At 43.0% G+C, this 25533-nt stretch overlaps 1 protein-coding gene across 5 annotated transcripts in view; it reads right to left on the bottom strand.

Annotated features, from left to right (window-relative positions):
* SLC1A1 (solute carrier family 1 member 1) overlaps positions 1-25533 on the bottom strand; it is a 62756-nt gene that overhangs the window by 6317 nt on the left and 30906 nt on the right. For 2 of the 5 annotated variants that reach the window (XM_032636043.1, XM_032636041.1), the window contains 8 exons: positions 15477-15569; positions 13694-13808; positions 11964-12006; positions 10441-10539; positions 7613-7797; positions 6385-6492; positions 4413-4535; positions 3830-4024 (listed from right to left, as the gene is read on the bottom strand). In XM_032636043.1, the coding sequence (XP_032491934.1) occupies positions 3830-4024; positions 4413-4535; positions 6385-6492; positions 7613-7797; positions 10441-10539; positions 11964-12006; positions 13694-13808; positions 15477-15569 (961 nt within the window). Of the gene's footprint in view, positions 1-3829; positions 4025-4412; positions 4536-5583; positions 5659-6384; positions 6493-7612; positions 7798-10440; positions 10540-11963; positions 12007-13693; positions 13809-15476; positions 15570-25533 lie in introns of all 5 variants that reach the window. The other 3 variants (XM_032636039.1, XM_032636044.1, XM_032636042.1) reach the window with 3 other exon arrangements.

Genomic DNA, 25533 nt, shown 5'->3' with positions numbered 1-25533 from the left:
TGTGTCCTTAGGCAAGTTACTTCTCTGAGTCTCAATTTCTTGCCTGTAAGATGGGGAGAATATGTCTACTTTGCAGGGCTGCTGTTAAGATTAGATGAGGTACTATATGTAAGGCATCAAGTATAGCACCTGGATGTAGTAGATGCTTAAAACTGATGCCATTTTGCTACGTCAGCAGCTGTTACAACTACTACTGCTGCTAGTATTACTATTAAAATTATCATAAAAACATCTACTATTACCACTGCTGCTACTTTTTCCCTCTAAGCTCTTTCTAGGCCCCAAATCCCATAATTATCTTTTGTTATAAGAAACTTTATCCCATTTTCAATCAGTTGTAACCTTTGATAAGTGAATATTTTGATAAAACCACGAAAGGGAATGTTTTAGGTGGATGGTTTCTTTGATGTCCAGTCCAAAAGGACCATAGAAAGAGATAAACTATGGATCCAAAAATCTCTGTAACCATCAACCACATGAGCCACAACTGTAACCTGTAAAATTGAAAAAAAAACAAAAACACTTATTATTTGATTCTCTCCCAGGTAGAGCCAGAGGATTTTTTAAGTCAATGATTACTCTGGGCCTCACAGTTGTTGTTATTTGCTCTGGGCCAGTAGTTATCAGCAAGTATGATTTAAGAATACACCAGAGGGGCTTCCTTGGTGGCACAGTGGTTAAGAATCCACCTGCCAATGCGGGGGACACGGGTTTGAGCCCTGGTCCAGGAAGATCCCACATGCCACGAAGCAACTAAGCCTGTGTGCCACAACTACTGAGCCCGCATTCTGGAGCCCGTGCTCTGAAACAAGAGAAGCCACCGCAATGAGAAGCCTGTGCAGCACAACGAAGAGTAGCCCCCGCTCGCCGCAACCAGAGAAAGCCCGCGTATGGCCACGAAGACCCAACACAGCCAAAATAAATAAATAAAATAAATAAATTAAAAAAAAAAAAAAAAAAGAATACACCAGAGCAGGGAGAGAGGTTTTTCATGTGAATTGATTATTTAGTCTCTAGGCCCAAAGTTTATTTCTCTAGCAGTGAGGTTTAAAAAAAAAAAAGGGTTAGAAAGATCTAGGAAACTTATGACTGAGGCAGAGGAAGGGAATTCATCCCCCAAATGGCAAATACCCAAAAGAACTGGCACCTCATACAACCACTCCTTGGAAATAAGTTAAGCACAGACTGGGTTCCACAGGCTGTGGTGAGGGAGGTGGGAAAAGGCACTTGGAGAAGTAAAAGTAACAACTGCTGGAACCACAGTGGTTGTGGAACTTTCTCAGGCATGATTCAGGGTTTCACTTTTAACATACTCACTGCTACTCAAATTACAGAATTTTACCCATGCTCCTTGGGGTCTAGCTTCCTTAGCCACTGATACATTTTACAGATCAGGAGGCACTGGTATAGCTTCCTGGCTGATGTGCCAAATGGTCTAGTTTGTACTTGTCTTCAGTTAATTTCAAGCAAACTGCAGTACATACTTTATGATTTAGGGTTGGGAAGATTTAAAAATTTACTGCATTAGAATGCTGCAAGAACTTACTTTATGCCTGGGATTTATGCCTGTGTCAAGTGCTGAGGATGCAAGAGTGAATTAGCTCTGAAAGGTTCGGATTCAACTGTGTGTAGGCCTAGGGACCCGGTTTAGTCTTAAACTTCTACTCTAAACTGAAGTCTCAGGATTAACTCTAATCCCAACCCACTACTTCAAAGCAGCACTGTCCAGTAGAGTTTTCCACTATGATGGCACCTATTTCTACAGTGACAGAACCTTCGCTGTCTGCTTTGTCCAATTTGTGTGTGTGGCTAATGGCTACGATATTGAACAGTGCTATTCCAGAGAAACATCTCTGGCAAAGCTCACTAATGAGGACTTCCCTGGTGGTGCAGTGGTTAAGAATCCGCCTGCCAATGCAGGGGACACGGGTTCAATCCCTGGTCCGGGAAGATCCCACATGCCGCAAAGCAGCTAAGCCTGTGCACCACAACTACTGAGCCCGCGCGCCACAACTACTGAAGCCCACACACCTAGAGCCTGTGCTCTGCAACAAGAGAAGCCACTGTAATGAGAAGCCCGTGCACCACAACGAAGAGTAGCCTCCACTCGCCGCAACTAGAGAAAGCCTGCGTGCAGCAACGAAGACCCAACGCAGCCATAAATAAATAAATTAATTAAAAAAAAATTCGCTAATGACATTTTCACCATCTACTTGAGCAGACAATTTCAGTCTTCATTTGACTACAATTCTCTGCAAGATTTTACTCTGTTGACCATTTCATCCTTGAAAATCTCTCTTCTCTGGGTTTCCATGACACCATGGTTTCATGGCTCTCTTTACCACCTTTCTATTCCTCCTCATTCTCCTGTTGGGTTTTCCCCTTTCTGCCTGCCTCTAATATTAGGCTTTTCTAGGGCTCAGTCCTTCGTCTTTCTCTCTTCTCTACAAACTCTCCCTACGTAATGTCATCCATTCCCAACATTTACTGAGTGCTCAGGATACAGGCACTGTTCTAAGCATTTTATATGCATCATCTGACTTAATTATCACTCCTTGCATAAAATGTAGGTACTATTATTATCTTCATTTTACAGGTGAGAAACAGAAGCTTAGAGAATTCGAGTAACTTGGTCAAGGTCACAGCCAATCATGGTTAAACATACATAACTGACTCACGACCCACATGCTTGATGAGCACCATCAAGCTGATGACTCTGACTTCTGTATCTGCAGTTGTGACCACATTTCTCACTGCATATTTCCACCTGCACGTCTTAAAGGCATTTCAAATTCAATGTGTCAAAAAGTGTAATCTCTTTACGTTCCCACCTATACTTGCTTCTCTTATACTAGTCCCTGTTCTGGTAAGCACCATCCATCAATCCAGAACCATCCACCAATCCTGGGGGTCATCTTAGCCTTCCTCTGTCCCTCACTCTGAATCCAGTAAATGCCTCTTGAATTCATTAGCTCTTCTCCATCCCCCGTGTCAGTACCTTAATGTAGGCCTTTTCATACCTTACTTGCAATAGTCTTCTAACTGGTCTTCTAGCTTATGGTTCCTGCCCCCACTGGGGCCATCCACCATATTACCAGTTACCTCTCTAAAATGCAAATCTGTCCATAATATGAAAGACTGTCTAAGACCCTTCCATGAGCTCCTCACACAAAGCCCTTCAGGATATGATCCCTGCCTTCACATTGTACTCTTTATGTCAACCATACCAAATAATCTGTACTCTGTAACTAGGCCATAGTTACATCAAGACCCCTGTTAATGCTATTCCTTTTTCCAAAATGCTTTTAGCTTCCTTCCTGCTACTACTAAATTCTTATTCCTCTTCTAAGACTTAGCTAAACGTTCCCTTCTTCCAGGAAGCCTTTCCTCGCCTTCCCAGGTAGAGCCAACCCTTTCTTCTTCAGTTCCCTTTGTGCCCCCTCAACTCAGACCTCTATTATAGCCTTTACCGTACCACTCAGCACTTATTTAGATATCTTCGTACCTTACCGTTCTACCAGGAACCCCTTGAAAGCAGGGACTGGTCCTTATTCCACCTTGAGTCCTTGGTACCTACTCTGTGCCTAGCACCTAGTGGGTGCACTGGACTGAGAACACAGGGATGCCTTTGGCTATCCAGACCTGAAGCAGTTTTATGTACCACGATCCCACTACTTGTAATATAGTTGTGCTTAATCTCGGGAAGGGACTTTGTAGACCAAGAAAATCAGCCTATCACTGGACCATCCTTGATCTCCCTTCACAGATGATTTTCACTTGAGGCAATTCCAGTAAGAGAGATGAAAAGGAGTGTGACCTCATGCCCCACCTGATAGTGACAATCTGCCCAATGCTCAAGTCCAAGTCATTCAACTGTGCAATAAACACAGCTGCCACTGCTTCATAGAGTGCGGTCCCATCCATGTTGATTGTAGCACCAACGGGCAACACAAATCTAGTGATCCTCTTGTCCACCCGGTTCTTCTCTTCAGCACAGCGGAAAGTGACTGGCAGTGTTGCTGAGCTGTGTGATAACAGAGAAAGGAACTGATGGTCTAGGAATGCTGGTCCTCGATCCCTGCCTGAAGAGATACCTCTGTTCCAAAAACTAAACCGAGATCTCAAAGCATGATGGCACTTTTGGCAGGTCCAGGAATCAGAAGGCGCTGTGCTTGCCACTGCCCCCAGCTACACTATAACCCCTTCCAGGCTGCAGGCTCTGCCAAGAGGGCAGGAAATATCCAGTAGGTGAGGGAATATGTTTAAGGACATGGGCGGAGACTATGGACGTCATTTCTCAAATTAAAGGCAGCTACAAAACCCACCAGCTGCAGCCAGTGCTTCATCAGGTGAGGTGAGAGTTGCTAAGGCTTGGTTCACAGACTTCTTCCAGACACCCCTCTTCTATTTACCTGGAGGAGATCATGACAGCTGTCAGAAGAGCCTGGGCCATTCCCATGGCGAATCGGAAAGGGTTCTTTCGTACAATTAGAAAATATATCAGTGGGAGAATTACAATGGAGTGGATTGCAAGCCTGTAAACAGGAGAGAAACAGGTTCATAGATGATATCATCTCTTCATACTACTTCTTTTTTTCAAACAGCAGTTTTACTCATGATATATCATTCAACTTTCATAATGACTCAATGAGAATATGAAAAAGAGGACAGGAATATATGTCTCCAGTGCACATATGAGGAAGAAGAGACTCAGCAAATCAAATATCTTGTCAAAGATAATGGCTAAGCCAGTAGCTGAGCCCATGTTTAGGGGCTCACAGAACAAGTTGTGTCACGTTGCTGAGCCCTGTACCTGCGCTTCCTGCTATACGTGTTAACGTGCTTTCACTTCCTTCTGCTGTTGAATTCTTATTCCTCCTCTAAGACTCAGCAAAACTTGCCCCTCCTCTGGGAAGCCTTCCTTCACCTTCCCAGGTCAAGCTGACCTTTCCCTCCTTGGTGACTCTGTGGCCAGTAGTATTATAGCCCTTATCACAGCGCTCAGCCTGGGCCACGCCACTGGCTGGATGGCACCCACCACCTAAGAGGAGAATCAGGGTGCAATAAGGAGGAAGTAATCCCTGCTTTTCCACAGTCGTACTTCAGGACTGACCCTCTTTTCTTTGTCATTCCTATCTTCCAAACTATTCCTTGCCAGGGGGCTTAAGAAATGAGACTGATTTAATAGATGCCATGTAAGTGGGAACTTAGAGTTTACAGATCAGTTATGTGAAGCGGAAATAATAAGAAATGGTCATGGAAAAAAACAGATCCTGGAGGTCAGGAAAGAGGATCTTATAGACAGAAAGCCTGTGGCTTAGAACTATGAGAAACTGACTTAGTTTTCTGTTAGAAACCTAGATAGGTCAATAGAGCAGAAACCAGCAGAACCCCATTATGAAATAGCTCAGCATAATAAACCTCAGCCACACCATGACCTGGACACAGCCCCTGGCCTCCAGTAAGGTGGATGGTCCCACCTCCATTACTTCTGGGGCCCTGGGATTTGATTCTGGCTTTCTTCTCCATTGACCAGCAGGGCTATGCTTTTGGTACACACAGATTAAGAACTAAATGCTGTACCGTGGAAAGTCCCCAGTGCATCTGAGTTCCAATAGGTGAGCTGATTGCTCCAGTTGGGTGTTTGGGGGCAAGGACCTATGGGAGTCAATTGATGATGTTTAGTCATTCCCTTGGTCCATATTTCTTAGCACATGTGACGTATCCTGCCCCTAGCTAGATATCTGGGCACACCACTCATAACCTATCCCACCACATCTCCCCTCAAGAACCAATAAGTGGGCTACAATAAATATGCACACAACCTGTCTCCTACTGCCCTCCTGCTTTGCACAGTTCTTACCAATCTAAAGATTCTCCTAGCACCCTCTCCAATGATGCAGGCTGTGACTGTGCCTACCAGCCCCACCAACAGGAGTGGAACCAACCAGCCATCCCACTCCTACTTGCTCCAGTCTGATTTAATTTAGGCCCTGCTTAATTTCTTTCAGACTCGGGGTACGTGGGGCCTGTTCTCATTGGTTTGGTTGGTTTACATCCTTGAAGAAGTTAAGGCCAGGAGCAGACCAAGAGAGGCCACCAGTGGGTTTTTCTTTTAAGAAATGATTTTAAGACAACTAATAAAGGCAGTGACAAAGCATGGTCCAGGCTGTTCTGCCAAGATCTGGAAATTAGCACAGTGCGATCCACCTCCAGTTCAGCCGTTAAAGGGCAGCCCTCCTCCCTGCTGCTCTCTTATCTCTGAACCCCATCTTTCCCTGCACGTGGGAGAGAAGCCAATTTTAACCAACTGAATTGCAGGCTCTCAGCAGAAATCCATTGGCTCAAATGATGTTTCTGTTTCTTCCCTCGAGTCTGACATACCCACTCAGGACGGTGGCCATGTAAAGGCCCAGCTTGCGGAATATTTCCCAGTCTTCGACTTCTATGATCTTCCCGGCAATCAGGAACAAAATACCAACCGGCATGTAGCTAGAAAGTAAACATAAGAAAGACTCACTTCTGTCATCAAGTATTTTCTCAGGGTGGGAATGATGGGGAAGAAACAAGCCAGGGCATGCACCTGGGCTTGGCATGTGCCCTCAGCTGGGAGTCCACAATGAAGCTAAGGTCTCACTTTCAGCCCTGCTGGACCACATTGGCACCAGGTTTCAGCACCCCTGTGCACCTTAACTTCTACCCACCTAAGCTACTGTAAGGGGTACACTTGGTTAGAAGGTGTGGTTAAATTGGTACATACCCCATGCCTTGCTTCTGGTACACAAACACCCTGCCTACTGTCACATCTGCAGATCTCTCCTTAGCTTGACTGTCCAAATATGGCCACTGGCTCTTTCTGGACATGGTTGTCTTGTTTCCCAGGTAGTGGTATCAGCAACAGAGCAGTAGAACTAGTCGTGCAAGTCGTCGTAATAGCTCTGTTTGTGGAGCTGTCATTACGTGCTTTGTGTTGGGTTAAGAATTTTACATGCACCATTTCACTTAATGTACTTCTCCCAGCTCTAGCGGCAGACGTTATTATCCTTTTTTACATATGATGAAGCTGAGGTTCAGCAGGATTAAGTGACTGAAATGTCACTGCCAATGTCTATACTTTGAACCAACTTGCCATGAGATAAGCGGGGCAGAGGTCTCCTAGGAAAGGTGGACTTTCTGGCATCTCTAGGGACAGGGCAGATACTCAGGTGGTGCCACTGCTATGCTCACCAACGGCAGCTTTTATTTGGATGCGTTAGGGCCCATGTCGTACCAACTGTAAATATTCTGAAAATCCCTTCTGCCTGGGGCCTGGGAAGGAAAGCACCTTGTGTTCTGATGTGCAGGAAACTCTTTCAAATCACTCCTTTAAGAGTTATTTCTTACATAAATGTTGCTTGGTTGCAAGATGATCCAGGACTTTGGTAGAAAAGACAATGGCTGATATCTAGACTTTTGTTAGTGACCTAAGTCCTAAGTAATACATGGAATTGTTTAATACTCCAGTGTCTGGATACCCTCTTCTAAGGTGAGGTCAACTGAGAAACATAAATCTCTTCATGCTAGTTTTGAAGGGTCAGGGGAAGCAAGATGGCATTAACCGGCGTGTGCTCACCACATAATGATTTGAACGATTTTCATGGTTGCGTCACTCAGAGCATTGAAGAAATCCACCAGAATCTGTCCCCTTTCTCCCATTTTTCCAATGACAATTCCAAAGACGAGGCAAAAGACAATCAAGCCCAGGACATTTATGCCGTCTGAATACATGCCTATGACTTTGTATTCCTTTGTTCTGTTCTGTGGATCAAAACCAAGAAAATACATTGATGCATGAGTACAGTCTTGTTAGAATGCATAGACCCTGAAACAGAAAGATATGATAGCCAAACAAACCAGTGGCTCTAGCAAGAACTCTGGATCAACAACTTTGGGAAACATAATTAAAAACACAAACACCTACGCGTGGGTCAAATTTTACTGCCCCCCACCCTCTGCCACTGAAGTTTAAAGTGTGTCTTTTTTCCTTTCTTTCAACAAATCCATATTTGAATATTTCTTTTGAAGATTTCTTATTCTGGGGTGTTTTAAATTTTTAATAAGAACTTTAGAATCAAGGCACTTTTCAGGGTTATTTTAACTACTAGTTACATTTGGAGTCTGCATAAAAAAGATACAGATTAATAATGCAGGAAGCTCAAAATATTTACCAGTGTGGACATTTTTAGGACACTTTACTATCTGTTTTATCCTGATAATGAACACAGGAATATTCTTTTCTGCCTCTAATCCTGGATGACCAATAGGATTTTAGAGACATAAAAATTAACCAGACATATACTACTGTGAACCATGTCTTTGTTTTATGCTGGGTAAGAAGAGCATGAGATATACCGAGAGATAACTCAATCTGCGTTGTGCAGCTGAGATTTACTGAGAGATTTCACAGGGAGATAACGTATTCTGAGTGGTGCAAACCAGGTTTACAAAGAATTATGTGGACGAGCCACTGGGGTACCAATTATTTCTTACTTATGATCTGACATGATCAAACATATTTATTGAGCAGTTAGTGTGCTAACTGCATTGGCTACAGCATAAAGTCTTAAAATGCAGCTGGACAGACAAGACTAACTGTGAGAAACAGAAGCCAATGCTAGCAAGGTGGTGTGTAATTAGCTGCACAGCCAAGCTATGAGTTACAGGCATCATATGGAGACTGGGGACATGAATGAGGGCTGTGAGGTTAGGGAAAGCTAGGCCTGAGCAGTAGGCAGCCAGGAGATGAAAGCACAGTCCAGAAAAATGTAAGGAAAGGCAAAAGTCATCACGCACCAGGTCCCTGTACCCTGCTTGAATAATTCCTACTCATCCTTGATGGACCCCAAACTAATTTAAACCTCCCCGCTGAATGCCCCAGAGTACCCTATTCTTCCCTGATTTAATATTCATCACTCTTCACATGAGGGCATATGTCACATCTGTCTTTTCTCTACTGTAATCCCAATGCCCAGCAGGGCTTGGCTCATGGAGGGTGCTCAGAAAATCTTTATGGAACCATATCAAAAAGCAGGAATAGAAACTAATTGAGGAGGTGGATCTGGATAGAATAGATGGGGCTCACCAAGAAATAAGCTGGGAAACCAGGGAGGAGCTAGGTCATGGAGGGCTTTCTGTAGGAAGAAAGAGGAAGCTAACTGTGGCCTACTTAACCTGAACTCTTACGTCTACTGAGTATTTATTTTTTCCTTAAATCTTTCCTTTCTGTGTGAAGGCACAGTACCTTCAGGAGCGATCTACAGGACTACAGATATACTACTTTAGGTCCACACGATCTAATCTCCAATGCTGAAATCCCCAAAGTTCTCAAAGCCTGTTGATTTCATTGATAAATTTATGGCAAACTCTTGGTGGCAAAACCTATCCCGAACTGAGATGAGGCTACATATAGCCTATTTTTCTTACTTGGTAGAACATTCACAAGTTAGTTGCAGAAATACTGATGTGCTTGATTCTAGAATGTTATTGTCAATTCCACTTAAGGATGTTGTATAACATATAGTACATACACCACCTGGACCTTCTAAAGTGAAAAGCTCTGAACTCAGTATCAAATATGGGCAAAGAGTTTCAGATAAGGAACTGTAGGCCTGCAGTTTAAGTAGTCTTGCAAATCTAACATAGTTCCCAGAGGTGCCCAACTCAACTCTGGGTGGCAGAGATACAGAAGTGAGAGGGCTCATTCTTTTCTCTGCGTGGTTCAGTTGCTTCTCATTATTCTCAGAAGTTACACTCTATAAAGTGGCTGCGAACACTGAATTAGTGAATATTGAATCAATGTTCCTAGGGGAAATATAGAATTAGGTTTCTGGGAATCACTAGTCACAACATTTTTGCCAAATAATCAACATAAAACCTTGTTTTCTCTGTGTTTCAGTTCAAAGACACCTTATTTAATATATATTATTTAGTTGTTAACATTGAACTCACAGCCAACACACTTTAACTCATGTCTGAATGAAACTTATCTAACACATGTATTTTCTCATATGGCACATCAGCCTGCCTGCCTTTGGGAAAACTAACTAGACAGCACTGCGGCATGATGCTTGGGGAACATTTCAAACAGCGACATCACCAAGACAGAGTACAAAAATGTGAAAAATGTGGCATAAACACACCGCACAAAGGACACTTATTTACCGTGTAAGAGCTGAACCAAGAAGGCTGAGCTGTAGCCTTGTTCAGCCTCAGCGGGGAACATGTGCATTGGGCAACTTAAAACTTTCACCACTCTTTGTGTGTCTGTGAATGTGAGTAGGTGAATTTACAAACGTGGAATCTGCGAACAATGAGGATCTACTTATTTCCATCTCCTGCTCACTCAATGGCTCGGCCCCTGCCTACCAGGGAAGGGAGCAAACAACAGGATGGAAATGGTACCTTGGAAATAGCAGTTGTCATGATGGCTGTGACAGACGCCTCCGTCCTGTTTGTCCCTGGCTCATTGGGACGTTTCACTTCTTCACGTGTGGTTTTGTACTGCACGTTGGAGGGGGAAAAAGGTCAAAGAAACAAACAAAAAAAGAATTCTTTTTAAGCTTCTGAGGCTAAAGGAGTATTACTTTGGCCAGACAAGTGTCACTGAAAGATTCCACCTCCGAGGCCTCTGTTGGCTTCAGGTTTGGACGGTACCTCCCATGAGGCTTTGGAAGCAAAAATGGGATTGAGAAATCCAACCTCCTGATCTCCACAGCCACCATTCAATGGTGTCAAAATGCTCTCTCACTTCTGTAATAAGGGACCAATTAATGGAGCAATAATGTGAAAGAAAGCATGGGTTTTATTTGTAGTTGCTTTACCAGACAGACTCTATAGGAATCCTATGAATCATTTTTGTTTCAGTTTATTTATTTATTCATTTATTATTTTTAATCTGGAAAAAAAAAAACCTCATCACTTGGATAAATGTAGTCACCGTGACTTTAACAAACATCAAGAACTATACGGTTGTTCCAAAGTCAATAGTCCCTTTAGGGCTATTACGTGAGTGAGATTTCTGTTGAATTTCTTCAGCCCTGTTTGATTCTGCTGGACTTCAGCAGAGATGTTTAAGAAAGAGCTAATATATCATCATGCCAGGCATAAACGTCACTCCTACGAGGCTCTGCCAACACCAGGAACCTTACAAATGACCACTGTGGCTGAATTGCAAAGGCACTCCCTAAATAGAGGTGGTTCTGTACCTCTTGGAGGTCGGCAGGGAGCAATTTAATTGCCATTTTTGTTGGTCTACACAGAGGTCTCTGCTCCTGTAATTATGTAAATGAATTCAGCAGCTTGTGATAGACTCAGCTGTCTTAAAGTGCATAGATAAACAAGAGAAAAAGCCTTAAAGGAAATGGAGTGAAGAGATTGTTAAACTTCCTAAAGGAAAAAAATCTTGGCTTTGTTATATTGCTCTGTAGAGTGCAAGCAATGGGCATGTAAAGGTGCAAGAAAAGACCAAATGCCAGGAACACTAACCACCCATGTGGGTCAGATACTGATTTCCCAACACGGGAGGGAAAGGAAAGAAGAGGTGGAGGGCTACTTTTCTAACTGCATTATATCTGTAGATAATCTAAGTTTCTTCACAAATATAATGTGGTTCTCCAAAAATAGGTACTAGAAGCCACATTTTAAAACACTCATTATTTGACAGCTTCCTGACTTGCTCCAGTTGAGCCCTTTTGGAGGAAAGAAAAAAAAGCCTAAGGGAAAACAGAGGAGCTACAACAGGCATGTCACTGTGCCTGGAAATACTAGGGTTAAGAAATAGGTCACCTGATATTCCTCCATTCACAGGTGCATTTCCTGTCATTTTTGACAGGCTAATTCCATTTCTTGGGTCATAGCAGGAAAAAAAATCTTAATTGGCAAGGGGGAAGAGGGAGCAACTTGAGGGCAAAAGTCATTATTCTTACCTGCTGAAAACAGGCTTGGACAAGGTTCTCAGGGAACATATTCCTGTTGGAGACAGTACAAGCAGTATTACATTAAGGCAAAAGTGTTTTGTTTTGTTTTGTTTTTGCAGTACGCTGGCCTCTCACTGTTGTGGCCTCTCCTGTTGCGGAGCACAGGCTCCGGACGCGCAGGCTCAGCGGCCATGGCTCACGGGCCCAGCCGCTGCGCAGCATGTGGGATCTTCCTGGACCGGGGCACGAACCCGTGTCCCCTGCATCGGCAGGCGGACTCTCAACCACTGCGCCACCAGGGTAGCCCAAGGCAAAAGTGTTTTGTTTTGTTTTTTTTTGGTTTTTTTGGTCATACCCAATACTTTGATGGAAATGATTATGCGATAGAACTAGTACTCTGGTTTCTCTTCTGGCCTCTCCTTTACGTAATACTTCCTTGTATTAAGACTTATTTTTCCCTGCTGAGCTTCAACCAGGGATAGATAGAAAGCTCTCCTAACCACCTGTCACGCTTAACTGATTCACCGAGTAGCTGACATGCCTGCTGTCCTTGGTGAGATTCACACTGGCAGGTAGACATGCACAGTTAAGAGACTTCTTTAATATTTTCCACATTTCTGTTTTCATTGATAATGAGAGCCCACTGCACTTATTCCCAAATTCTTTATGCCAGTTGCAAATAATCGTTATTATTGAATTAAAAATTATGTAAATCAATGCATTATAAGTGTGAAAAGGAAGGAGCAGTTTCTATAAAAACTAAGCTGGGGGCTTCCCTGGTGGCACAGTAGTTGAGAGTCTGCCTGCCGATGCAGGGGACACGGGTTCATGCCCCGGTCCGGGAGGATCCCACATGCCGTGAAGCAGCTAGGCCCGTGAGCCATGGCCGCTGGGCCTGCGCGTCCGGAGCCTGTGGCCTGCAATGGGAGAGGCCACAGCAGTGAGAGGCTCGCGTACCGCAAAAAAAAAAAAAAAAAAAAAAAAAAAAAATCTAAGCTGGAATGCCTGGAAACTCAATGGAGGCAAGTGAGTAAAACTTCTGTGGTTGCATTAGGTAAGGAAAGACAATTGAAACAAAAAACAACTGTAAGAACTCGGCACTCAGCTTTCTTTGCTATTTCTAAGGGTTTTCTTTCTCCACTTCATGGAAACTGAATCTGGAAATTGTAGATGATGCGTTTATAAAGGCAGCCTAGGCAACAGGAATATGAAAAATCAACTGACACACTCTAAGAGAAGACCTTGGCCCGACATAAAAAAATTGGCAAATAAACGCATTTAAGTTTTAAGTGTAAACAAAATATGTAATACATATTTACGATTCTCTGCTTTAAATGCTGTTTTTTTTTTAATTAACTGATCAATCTCCAGCCCTGATTGCTTCAGATAAGAGGGTTTCTCCTGTACAATTAAAAAATGTATTTCTTCAAGTATGCTTCAGAACTGACCACCTAACACAGCCCGGCATCTTAACGCAACAAGTATACTTTAGGCATCTCTGTCCATCCTAAACCCTGACAGAGAACGCTGTTCCTTCCATTCCCTCTTGGAACCATGACGTGGTAAGCATGACTGGCTGTGTAATTTGCAGGGTCCAGGGCAAAATGAACATGTATAATAATTCAAAAATTATTAAAAATTTCAAGACAGCAACAGCAGAGCATTAAACCAAGTATGGGGCCCTGTGCGACCACATAGGTCGCATGCCTATGAAGCCACCCTGCTGGCCAGACACTCACCTGATCAGGTCTAACATGGCATCCACTGAACTGACTTCAGGGCTGCTGCCTGTCCTGTCAATTTCATTCACTTTCTGGGTGACACCAGGCTTGATGCTCACCACCAGCACGATACCTATGACCAAAGATAGCACCCACAGAGCATTAAGAACCTCCTCGGGCACCTGACACCCCTCGTGGATCCATTTTAGAAACAATAGGCCTGGTGGTACCGGGCAATACTGGGATGGGGACCCTGAGGTCCAGCCAAAATGACAAGCCTCAGTGGGGACCTCAGCAGATGCCTTTATTACTTTTCCAACTAAATGAAGCAGAAAGAACTCTTCATGTGTGTTTTTAAAAAATGAAGGGGCTGCATTCCACAACTGCTTCTGGAAACACCTGCTGATGAGAATCCTCTTTTTTCTTTTCTTTAGCTTATGAGATCAGCCTAGGCAGGGGTTAGGGTGAGAATAATTCATTTTCCGACTCAGGGCACTCACTCAACATCTTTCTGTAACTTTTACCCACAGTTGCTGCTTATTTTTCTGAGGCTCATACAGAATAAGCCCTATCTTCCTTTCATATCACAAGCCTTCAAATATCTGGAAAGCTGTTGTGTAACCCACAAAAGGATTTGGGTTAGGAAGTGTTCCGTGTGACTCTTAGGGGGTGGAATGAGGACAGGAGTTCCAAGGAGAGATAGTTCTTCTCATTGTGAAGAAGAAATGTCTAAACAGAGAGCATCTGAAAGCCCCATTTTGGCCTCTGGAGGTAATGGGTTCCTCTTGAGGTGTTCAAGCAGAGGTGGGAGGTTTTAGGAAAGACCAGGTTGTTTGACTGGAGGGGAGTGAAGAAGAAAAGGCCCCATGCCCTTTATCACTCTTCCCAAGGAGAAATGCTAGTCCAAGGGGGCGGGACTTAAGGATGCTGAATGTGTCAGTTTTGCTAATGGGAGGAGTCACTGGGTAATAGAGGGGCAATGAATGGGTGTGGTCCACTCTTGTGTCTCAGGGTTGCAGTAAATAGATAAGCTCAGCTTTGTTCTTTGCCTTGGCCTCCCTCAGGAATCTCATGAGGAGATGTAGCTTTGATTTAAGGCGGGGTTCAGGCCCTCCTAAGTCCCCTGGCCTAATACCACTAAAATGTCACCACATCTTCATCACCTTTTATGAGTTCATTAAAGCAGAGCTGCAAGGGTCAAACTGGCTGCAACATCTGAGTACACACTCCTCTCTTCCCACTCCGGGCATCCTTCTTAAGATGTTACACTAGGTCCCAAAGGATGGACCATACTTTTTTCACAAAAGAGTGCCAGAGGTATAAGAGCAACCATATTCCCTCATTAGAACATTCTCCCTCTTTCAAGTGGAATTTATACTTGGCAAGACTCTGTTAGCTCTGGCTACTACATGAAATTTGAAATGTAATGAAATGCTGTCTTTCTGGAAATACTTTATAATTATACTCAAAGCCACTATTATAGACTAATCATCAAGTTTAAAGATCATATTAGCTCTTGGCTTCATTTCCTTCTACCCGATAAGGTAGATATGGCACAGAACTGTCACCCTCCTTCTGTTTCTTACTAGAGACACTAATAAGCAGTACCACGGCTGAAATTCAGTCAGCCTTATATTGTTCGTATAAAATGTGCTGTGCTGACTTCAAGCCAAAAAGCTTCATAGTAGTTTGACAATTGTACTTTCTGATTTTAAAAAAGTGTGCATTTTTAAAAGCCAACTACTTTTAACTGGAAAGTCACAATTATACAGAAAAATAAGGATTCAGAAATAAATTTTACCTAAAATTACAGCAATGACAGTGGTACAGAAATAATACACGACAGCACGTAGACCGATTTTTCCAGATATGTTGGAATCCAGTGCAGCAACACCTGAAAAGGGGGGAGAAATCAAATTATATTACTCAAAAAGATTTCCAGGACCGGTGGTGATTCAATCCTCAAGGTGTGAAGAAAAGAGCTGAGAGCTGTGTCTGCATCTGCTAGGCCTATCTCACACATTTTGTTTGAATAAATGCAATGGGCAAAAGAACCACTTCAACATTCCAAATGCAGAATTAAGAGACAGAAGCCTAGTGGGAGGCAAGTTCCCCTCTGGCTAATCCCTACTACTTTAGCCCATAGTGAGTGCTGTGTCTTTGGCTGCTCTTGGGGGTGGTCATGAGACAGTAAAAGGAGTCCCCCCTTCTGCATCCGCTCTAAGAACTTTATCAAGATTTGTACATTATATCACTCAACATTCTTTTGGGATTCAGTATCAAGGAAAAGTTTACCTTGAAGAACTAAAAGTTCTTTCATCACATAATAAAAACCATGTAACTCATGATTGTTTCCCTTTCTGCCCTTTTTTGTCAGGAATCTCACAGTCAACTAAAAAAATAACTTTTACATGTGATTATAATATATATGTTCATTGTAATTATCTGAAGAAAAGAAAAAAACATAAAGATGAAAACAAAAATCACTTCATGTCATCAGCTGTAGTCAATATTCTGGTGAATTTTATCCCCATATTTTTTTCTCAATTTTTTGTAAACATGGCTGAGATAATTTGATAGTTTTTAATCCTCTCTCTTCTAAATACTGTATTATAAGCATCTTTTCTTATTGTTACAAATTCACCCCGCAGATAATTTTAAAGGCTACATAATCTTCTGTCATGTGGCTGTACCACAGGTATTTAATCATCTACTTAATGATGGATCTTTAGACAATCTCAGGGCCAAATTCAATAATAAATCACAGTAATTTCATTATCCATCCTGGCTAGCAAATTTCCTTCTTTTCATGATTTTTAAATTGCTTTTATGTTTACAACCTTATTCTGTATGGCTTTGATTGTGAGACTCCTTACAATCCCAGTTGGAGTTGGGATATAAATAAAAATTTCCGAGGGCACAGGTAATCAAAGAGACTTAGGACCACATTGTTAGATCTAGTTTCAGATGGTCTTTGGCTGCCAGTAAAGTGACTGAATGTTACCTGACTTGAAATGGTTGTGTAGAATGCCAAGGATAGCTGTAGAGGTGGAAGGCACACATCCCTCCTTGCTAGAAACCTCTGCGTTCCATCAAAGATGCTCATATAAATGGAATCAAATGATGCATCTCTCTAACTGGACTGCTTCTACGTGGGACACGAGGCAGGTTCAGAAGCGACCAAGTCATCTTTCAGCAAACCGTCATTTGAAGGTTTCAGACTACCCTGTCCGACTTCCAAAATGAGAATCACATTTTGAATCAAACGATCACCATAGAAAGTGATTTTTGAGTCTTCAACACACGAGTTGTTCCATAACTGTTTGCAAAACCTGAAGTACAAGGTAGCAGGAAAAACGAAGAGGTTGTCATGAGACAACCCGGAGGAAAAGGTCGTAAACCTGCAGGCTATCAGCAAGCACGAGTAGCTTTTATATTCACTCCTCATGCCATAAAAGGCCTATCCATTTTTTTTAAGTGACTAGGGGATTATGCTCCCCACATATAATCGTACATAGTTGACGTACAGGAAAAATCTGTAAGGAAGCTCTCATGATGATGATGACAGAAAAAGTCATCTCTCACTCTAAACACGCCATTCCTCTGGCTGTTGATTGCTCCTTATGAAGTTAATATTTTGAGAGAAGGGGCTCTGGCCTCTAGCAGTCACCCCAGGATGTTGTTAAGGGCTCATTAACCAACCTCCGGAGCAAGACTGTGCAGTTACCATATGATGGGTATACTGCAGTCACATACTAGAATAACCTGGATGACAGATCCTGTTCTCTTTCTTTGGGAAAAAGAATGTGGTAGGCTGAGCAGACTTTCTTTTCCTAATGTTAAGACAATTAAAAACAAGAATTCTACAAGAAACAATAACAAAAAATTAAGAGACACTGAAGGCTACAACTCAGAAAACCAATGAACTATCTCATTTAGCTTTGGTCTCTTAAAAAAGAGCAAACAATAATGCAAATATATAAGCTTGCTAAGTGTATTATTTGATTATAAAATGTTCCTATTCCATTTCTGAGCTCCATACATTATTTTGATAAACAATTATAATAATTATTCATAACAATAATGGTGGGTTAAAAAAAGAAAATCACCAACTTAACAGCACTCCAAGTAACCTGTACAAACACCTGTATCCCTGATCTAACAGAAGATGTATTTTCAGATATATTGACCTTTGTCAGACATCCAATTTAAGCATCTCCCAGTCCCTAAGGCACTGACAAGTGACAGGCTCACAGGGTGGCTGCAGAACTGCTCTCAGGTATGTGTTTCATGCCCGCTCAGGATTTTCTTCCAGCAGTGAAACAAATTAAATCTATGTGGGTAATTGTTTCCAGCATATATGGATATGTCTTAAATTGTCTTGATGATTTGGTCATGGGCTGGTGCCTCTGCTTTTATTCCAGGTCCCAGATGGCAATAAAAGGCTTCATAATAATGAGATTCTTGGCGGAAATATTTTAAACAAATACAGCCTCCGAAGCAGTCAGCCAGCTCCTCTCTGCTAGAGTACAACAACTCTCTTGTAGTTACTTTTAGGAAGAGCTTTGTTCCCCATCTCTCAAATCTACCTAGGTCCTACAGTTCTCTTGGATATATCAGAAGTGTATTCAAATCAACAGTCACACTTCTCCACCTCTCTAGAGTTACCACGCTAACTTTCTAGCCACCACTGATTGGGGGCAGCATTCACACTCAAATCCAGGTTCTCAACAATTTTTAACACAATGTTGAGGATGAGGGGTGGGTGACTGCCATAAAGGGAGGGAACATATGCAGGGAAACAGCCTAATATTTGAAAACCTTTATAACAGGAACATTACTGAACTTATTAACATGAATATAAAATGTCTGGATGGGTGGTCTAAACACCCCACCTGCCAGTAATAATGATAATTATAATAAAAATGAAAATGTTAATAGACACTGTGTACTGAGCAATGACAGCATGTTAAGTGCATCATCTCCTTTTATGCTTACTATATAACCCCATGAGCTAGGCCTTATTACTCCCATTTTACAGAGAAGGCTGTGGCTCAGAAAGGCTAAGTGACATGCCAAGGTCTTACAGCTGGTGAGTGGTAGAGCTGGATCCCAATCCAGGTTTGACCCCAAGGGCCAGATCTTAACCACTATGTCCTACTGGGTCTATCCACGTGCTATAAAATTCTAGACCAGCACTGCCCGTAGAACTTCCTGTGACAATAGAAAGGTTCTTGGTTTGTGCTGTCCATTGCAGTAGCCCCAGCTACACATGGCTAGTGAGCACTTGCAATGTGGCTAGTGTGACCGAGGAACTGATTTTAAATTCTGCTTAATTTTAATCGCAATATAAATAGCCACATGTGGCTAACGGCTACCATACTGGACATCAGCATAATCTCTAGACCTTACCAGAATGTCCAGCATTTAGTGGGTGCTCAGCAATGTTGAATGAATAAACTCAAGCTTAAATGTGCTACAAAATTCAGTGCAGGGCTTCCCTGGTGGCACAGTGGTTAAGAATCCGCCTGCCAATGCAGGGGACACAGGCTCGAGCCCTGGTCCGGAAAGACCCCCATGTGCTGCGGAGCAACTAAGCCTGTGCGCCACAACGACTGAGCCTGCAAGCCACAACGACTGAGCCCGTGTGCCACAACTACTGAAGCCCGCGCGCCTAGAGCCCGTGCTCCACAACAAGAGAAGCCATTGCAATGAGAAGCCCACGCACCGCAACGAAGAGTAGCCCCCGCTCGCCGCAACTAGAGAAAGCCCGCGTGCAGAAACAAAGACCCAACGCAGCCAAATATAAATAAATAAATAAATGTATTAAAAAAAGAAATTCAGTGCAACCTGTACCTTGATAGCACAGGGGCGGTGGAGAGGATGACGGTAAACCTGATCAGCCATCATCTCTTGGTGTGCTTTTCCATCACCATGCTGACCATAGTGCTCTAAGGCCAGAGGCTTATTCTTTTCTGGATCCTCTGTGTGTTAAATAAGATGCTTTATGAATTTTGTACTCGATGCTTTCCATGTGACAGAAAAAACTGCACTTCTTATTGGTATTCCTCTCCTCACAAAGTGAACCCATTTCAAAGATCCACTCCCGTGTAAGAGATTAGGAACTTGGCAGGTAATCTTAAAAACCACTCATACAGGGCAGTTTGGTATGGTTCCCAGAGCGGCCAACAAAAATACTTTTCACCCATAACAGACCTCCATGTGAGAACATATTTAGCATCTTAGTGTTTTTCTTTTTTTTTCGTTATTGTGTGCTCCACCCCACTCACCCCTCCTCCAGTCTTAGATATTTTTTCCTCATTGCCATCCCATGAAATTTTAATAGCACAAACCGTTCATCTGTTCACGTACTAAATGTATATACGTGCTCTTTACATGAGAAGAGTAAGTCCCCCCTCCACCCTAGGAACCAGCTTTTGCTGCCTCGAGGCCATATTGCTCCTGTTGAGAACGTGTGGTCTAGCTCAATGGATGTTGTCCTGCAAATGGTAACTTAATCCAGACCTTGGACTCTGAAGACAGCGCTTTTCAAGTGCTCTCTTACATGTAGCTGGTGGCTACTGCAATGGACAGCAAAAATAGAGAACAATTCCATCATCACAGGAAGGTCTACTGGGCAGCGCTGGACTAGATTTTGTAGCACATGCATGGGGCTAGTATGAGACAGTGGTTGAGAATATGGCCCCCTTGATAAAGGAGAATGGGGAGCTATTTATGAGTACAGAGTTTCAGTTTGCAAGATGAAGAGTTCTGGAGATGAGTGGTGGTGATGGTTATGCAACAATGTGAATGTACTTAATGCCACTGAATTATACACTAAAAAATGGTTAAGATGGTAAATTTTAGGACTTCGCTAGCGGTCCAGTGGTTAAGACTCTGCGCTTCCAAAGCAGGGGGTGCAGGTTCGATATGCCACAGGACATGGCCAAAAAAAAAAAAAAAAAGGTAAATTTTATGTTATGTGTACTTTAACCACAATTAAAAATAATTTTAAAAATTTAAAAGTCTTACAGGTGAAACATCACCATAACGTGGTGGGTTTTACTCTAAAGAGCCTCCTGGATTCCTGGCTTTCAGGCCACGCCTCATGCCTGGTGAAGTCTAGAGGACCGCCTCTCCTTACGGTCCACTCCCCAAACTCAATTCTTCTGGAAGCTAACACCTGCCCTTTAGCAACTGACAAATGAGAGGGAACTCTGCACTAATATACTGCAAAGCAGGTGCGACAGGATCTGCACAGAAATCAAAGGTAAGTGTTTGAAAGTTTATAGCAATTGAACAGAATTTTGTCTGTTGAATGTAATAATAAAAAATCGGGCAAGTGTTTTGTGTGTCTTTTCTTTTTTATATCTTCTTCCTAGTAATTCATTTCTATTATAGTTTACAAAGATTATTGATCCATGCAGATTGGAAATTTAAAAAACTGGATCTTTCCCACCCACTTTAAAAACTGGATGCTCTGTAAAGCACTGGTGCAGAGACCTGGTACCATGGGCTTTCAGAGGAGCCAGAGGTGTCACCAGGCTGAGGTGACCAGAAACAACTCGCAGCAGGCAGCATTAAGATGTGCCGGATTCTGACAAAGATTCTTTGCTTGGCCACACTTTAGTCAGGCTTCTGAACCTTCTCTTAGGCCCATCTGTGTACTTCCTTGCAAAATACACTTTTAGCAAGAACCCTGCTAAGTCAGTTTAGCCAGAACCCCCTACCCTTGATATCTGATCATCCTAGACATCTGATCAGGTCTCTTAATCCTCTACCATCTCCCAGATGATGTCTGATTACTCTGGCCTGTCTTCAACATCAATCTTATTGGGTCAGTTTAGCCAGAATCCCCCTTACCCCTGATGTTTTCTCTTAATAATTATCCATCCTGCGGCCCCCACCCCCGTTGCTCCTTGGCTATAAATTCCCATTTCCATGCTCTATTCAGAGTTGAGCCCAGTCTCTCTCCTCCACTGCAAAATCTCATTGTAGTGGTCCCTACACTTGTCTTTATGGTCCTAGCTCAAGTCTGCCTTACCATCTTTAACAAGTATCACCGAATTTCTTTTCTTTAACAAGTCCAGTTACCCGTGAGTCCAGGATTGTCCTTTAAAAACAGGGATAGTTTTGAGGCTGAGCTGTGGCCTAGAAACAGAGGTAGTCCTTGGAATTTCGGGGCACCTGCTAGCTCTTTAAGAAACCACACTTGTTTTTTCACCTCCGGAGGAGGCTTGGATGAGCTGGGGTGCTGGCTCCTGACCAAAGCAGTAACAATCTACTAGAATTTTTTTTATGAAAACACTGCAAAGGAAGCGTGGGCTAAACAATAGTATGTTTTAAAGATAAACAACTGAGGGCAAAAGACTCCTCTGAGAGCTCTCTGATTAAGCTACCACCCACCTGAGAACAAAATTTCGTGATGATCTCTCCCCACCTTGCCATTAAGGTATCAGAATTAACTGTTACTGGAAGATTTTTGGGTCTGGCGTCTGATGGTACTTCACAATTGTGAATGGACACATCATTCAAGAAACTCATTGCACTGGGGCATCCTCTTATCCAGAGGACTCCTGTCTCTCCATCACCAGCAGAGAGGCCACCGGCACATGGAGAAACAAGTATGGGCTTCGGTGGGACCCCCTGGGATCACATCTATAAAATGGAGGATTTTTTTTTTAAAATAAATTTATTTATTTTTGGTTGCGTTGGGTCTTTGTTGCTGTGCGCGGGCTTTCTCTAGTTGCGGCGAGTGGGGGTTACTCTTCGTTGCGTTGCGCAGGCTCCTTGTGGTGGCTTCTCTTGTTGTGGAGCACGGGCTCTAGGCACGTGGGCTTCAGTAGTTGCGGCACGCAGGCTCAGTAGTTGTGGCACCTGGGCTTAGTTCCTCTGCAGCATGTGGGATCTTCCCGGACTAGGGCTCAAACCCGTGTCCCCTGCATTGGCAGGTGGATTTTTAACTGCTGCACCACCAGGGAAGTCCCTAAAATGGAGGTTTTAAATGCCTCTACCTCGTAAAGTGTAATTGTGAGGAGCAAAGTGAACAACCCCATCTTGTACAGCTGTTGTGAGGGTCAGAAACAGTACCTACAGCACGCCTAGAACTTAAATTTTACTCAGTCAGTAGCCTCCGTTATTATTGAATGAAATGATCAATATGAAACGTGTCACTGGGCACATGGAAGGCACTACACAAGTGTTAACTCGTCCATTCCCTCACTCCTACCATAATCCTTCTGTACTCCTTCATCACATGGCCACTAAAGAGGTCTTTTTAAAACATAAATCAGGCCATTTCACATGCATGTATAAGCCTCTCGTTGCACTTAAGGTAAAATAGAAAACCTATGTATGGCTGCCTGCCCCCAGGCACCTCTTCCCAGGCTCTGGTCCCCAGGCAGCAGAAGGTTCCAGAATGGAGCCCGAGACTCTGTGTCAGTCCTAGGTGCTGCGCTTATGATCTGTGTAATCTTGGAAAATTGGCTGAATCTCTCTTCAATCTCCTGTTTCCTCATCTCTGAAGATAGAGAGGTAAGGTCCTACTTACTTTCATTGGGTTGCTATGAGGATAAAGAAATAAGTTCATTCCCCAGAGAAAACAAGGCTAGCTATGCTCTCACTTTGTTGATTCAGGGGGGCCTGGATTAATACTCCTGGGATGTTAAAAGGGGGAAAGAGAAAAGGCAGAGGGGAGCATGCAAAATATATTTCTGTGCACGCTTCACCTATGACATCTATTTTCCTTAGAGACATTAATACAAAGAACTGCCTTGAAATAGGTTCTATCACCTCCCAGACTATTCTGTGAAGTTAAAAAAAAAAAAATGGTCCCCAGCAAATGAACTAAAGGCTCTCACTTGCAGCCTTTGTCAGCAGGTCCACATTTGATGTTCAAAACATCTGTCAAGAAGCAATGGGCTGGTCTCCTGGTTCTTCAGCAATCCAGGTGCTGTTTTAACTTTTTTTTTTTTTTTTTAATATCATAGAGGACAGTGGTATTTGTAGTTGGGCCAAGTTTTCAGAAGATTCAATGAGCTTTTATAGGAGGCTTCTTGTTCAATAAGCATTAAACACACCTCAGAGGATCTAAGGAGCTCAGCCGCTCTCTTCAAAGTCCGTGCTTTGACATCAGGATAACTAACAGCTCAGTGAGACTTTTTCGGCTTTCTACCGCAAGCTAATTATTACCGAGCTCTCTCTTTGCTTCTCCTTACCTTACAAAGCTGGTAGCTCAGGCATCTGGGTAGAGGCTGTTTGTATGCTGAGGAACTTAACACTGCTGGCAGAGCAAGCCTTTTCCTATTATTTTCATTTCCAGAATGAACGCATTGTGTGAACTCACCTGTGTGGGCTTGATTCTAATACTGACCCTGTAGCTTCTGATGCCAACATTGGGACTGTCTAGAAACCTCTGATAGCATCAGACAAAAAAGAGTAAGTTAAAAAATTATATAGCTCTTCCAGGGCACTATGACATAGTATTATCATTATCCCTATTTTACAGTTGAGGACGCGTTAAGTAACTTGTTCAAGGTTTCACAGCTAGTAAATGGCAGAGCCAGGATGCAAACCCAGGCAGTCTGGCTCTTAACCAGTAGACTCTCCTGTTCCTCTGTGATTGATACTGACAAAGATTCTTTGCTTGACCACTTTAGTCAGGCTCCTGAACCTTCTCCTAGGCCTAACTGTGGACTTCACTGTAAAATCTAGTTTTAGCAAGAACCCTGCTAAATCAGTTTAACCAAAACCCCCATACCTCAATATCTGATCACTCTCCATATCTAATCAGGTTCCTCATTCTCCACCACCCCTCAGGGGATATCTGATTAACCTGGCCTGTCTTCAGCAAGAATCCTGTTAAAGGTCAGTTTAGGCAGAATCCCGCTTACCTCCGACGTTTCCTCACAGTAACCTTCCATCCACTGTTCTCACTACTCAGTTTCTTGGCTATCAACTCCCAGTGGCTCATGTTGTATTCATTTGGAGTTGAACCCACTCTCTTTCCTCCACTGCAAAATCCCATTGCAGTGGTACCTCTACCTACCATGATGGAATAAAGTCTGCCTTACCATCTTGGACTGTCACTGAATTTTCTTTTAAACAATACTTCCTCGCTTGTTCAGGGTGTTCCTTTGGAGATAATGACACAGGTGGGAGTCACTGCTCTAACTTGCTTCGCATGCCTACAGGCTCACGTCGACCTCCCAGGAAGGCGCACAAATCACATGAAGCCATGCCCTCAGCCTTCCATTCTCATGCCTCCTCCCCAGGTTTGCAGCATTCCAGTCCAAGTCTCACTGTCCTCCCAAGATGCCATGCCTTCTGCTATTTTCTTCTGCTTGGAATGCCTGCCTCACTTCATCTGATTCCTATCTCTTCTTCAAAACTCCACCCAATGTCCCTTCCCCGTCCTCATTCCCACAAAGCACTTATCACACAGCATTGCAATGTAGTTTCCCTTTCTTGAGGGACAGGACTTCTCTTTATATCTTGTATGCCCAGCACAGAGCCTGGGACATTGAAGATGAAATGAATGAATGAATGAATGTCGTTTCCCAGATCCATGTACTCCACAAAGGAGGTTCCTTAGAATCCTTGCATGATTTCTCACTCATTTTTTCTATTTTTTTTAACAGGAGAAAAGTATACACATTTATTTAATACAAGTTTTACAGGACATGGAAGCCCTCATAAAGAATGAAGTCCCAAAGAAATGGCAAAACCTACTTGCTTTCACATTAGGTTGACAAAGAGAGGCAATTGAGGCAATTGTGGAAAAGTGACTCAAGTATATGAGGCTCACTCCTTTTTTTTTTTTTTTTTTAAGAAACAAAACCAGGTTAACTCAGTTGAAC

Source organism: Phocoena sinus, chromosome 6 (genome assembly GCF_008692025.1).
Source record: "Phocoena sinus isolate mPhoSin1 chromosome 6, mPhoSin1.pri, whole genome shotgun sequence".
Taxonomy (NCBI): domain Eukaryota; kingdom Metazoa; phylum Chordata; class Mammalia; order Artiodactyla; family Phocoenidae; genus Phocoena; species Phocoena sinus.
The sequence above is the reverse complement of the archived record's forward strand: the minus strand, read 5'-3'. Positions and strand labels throughout refer to the sequence as shown.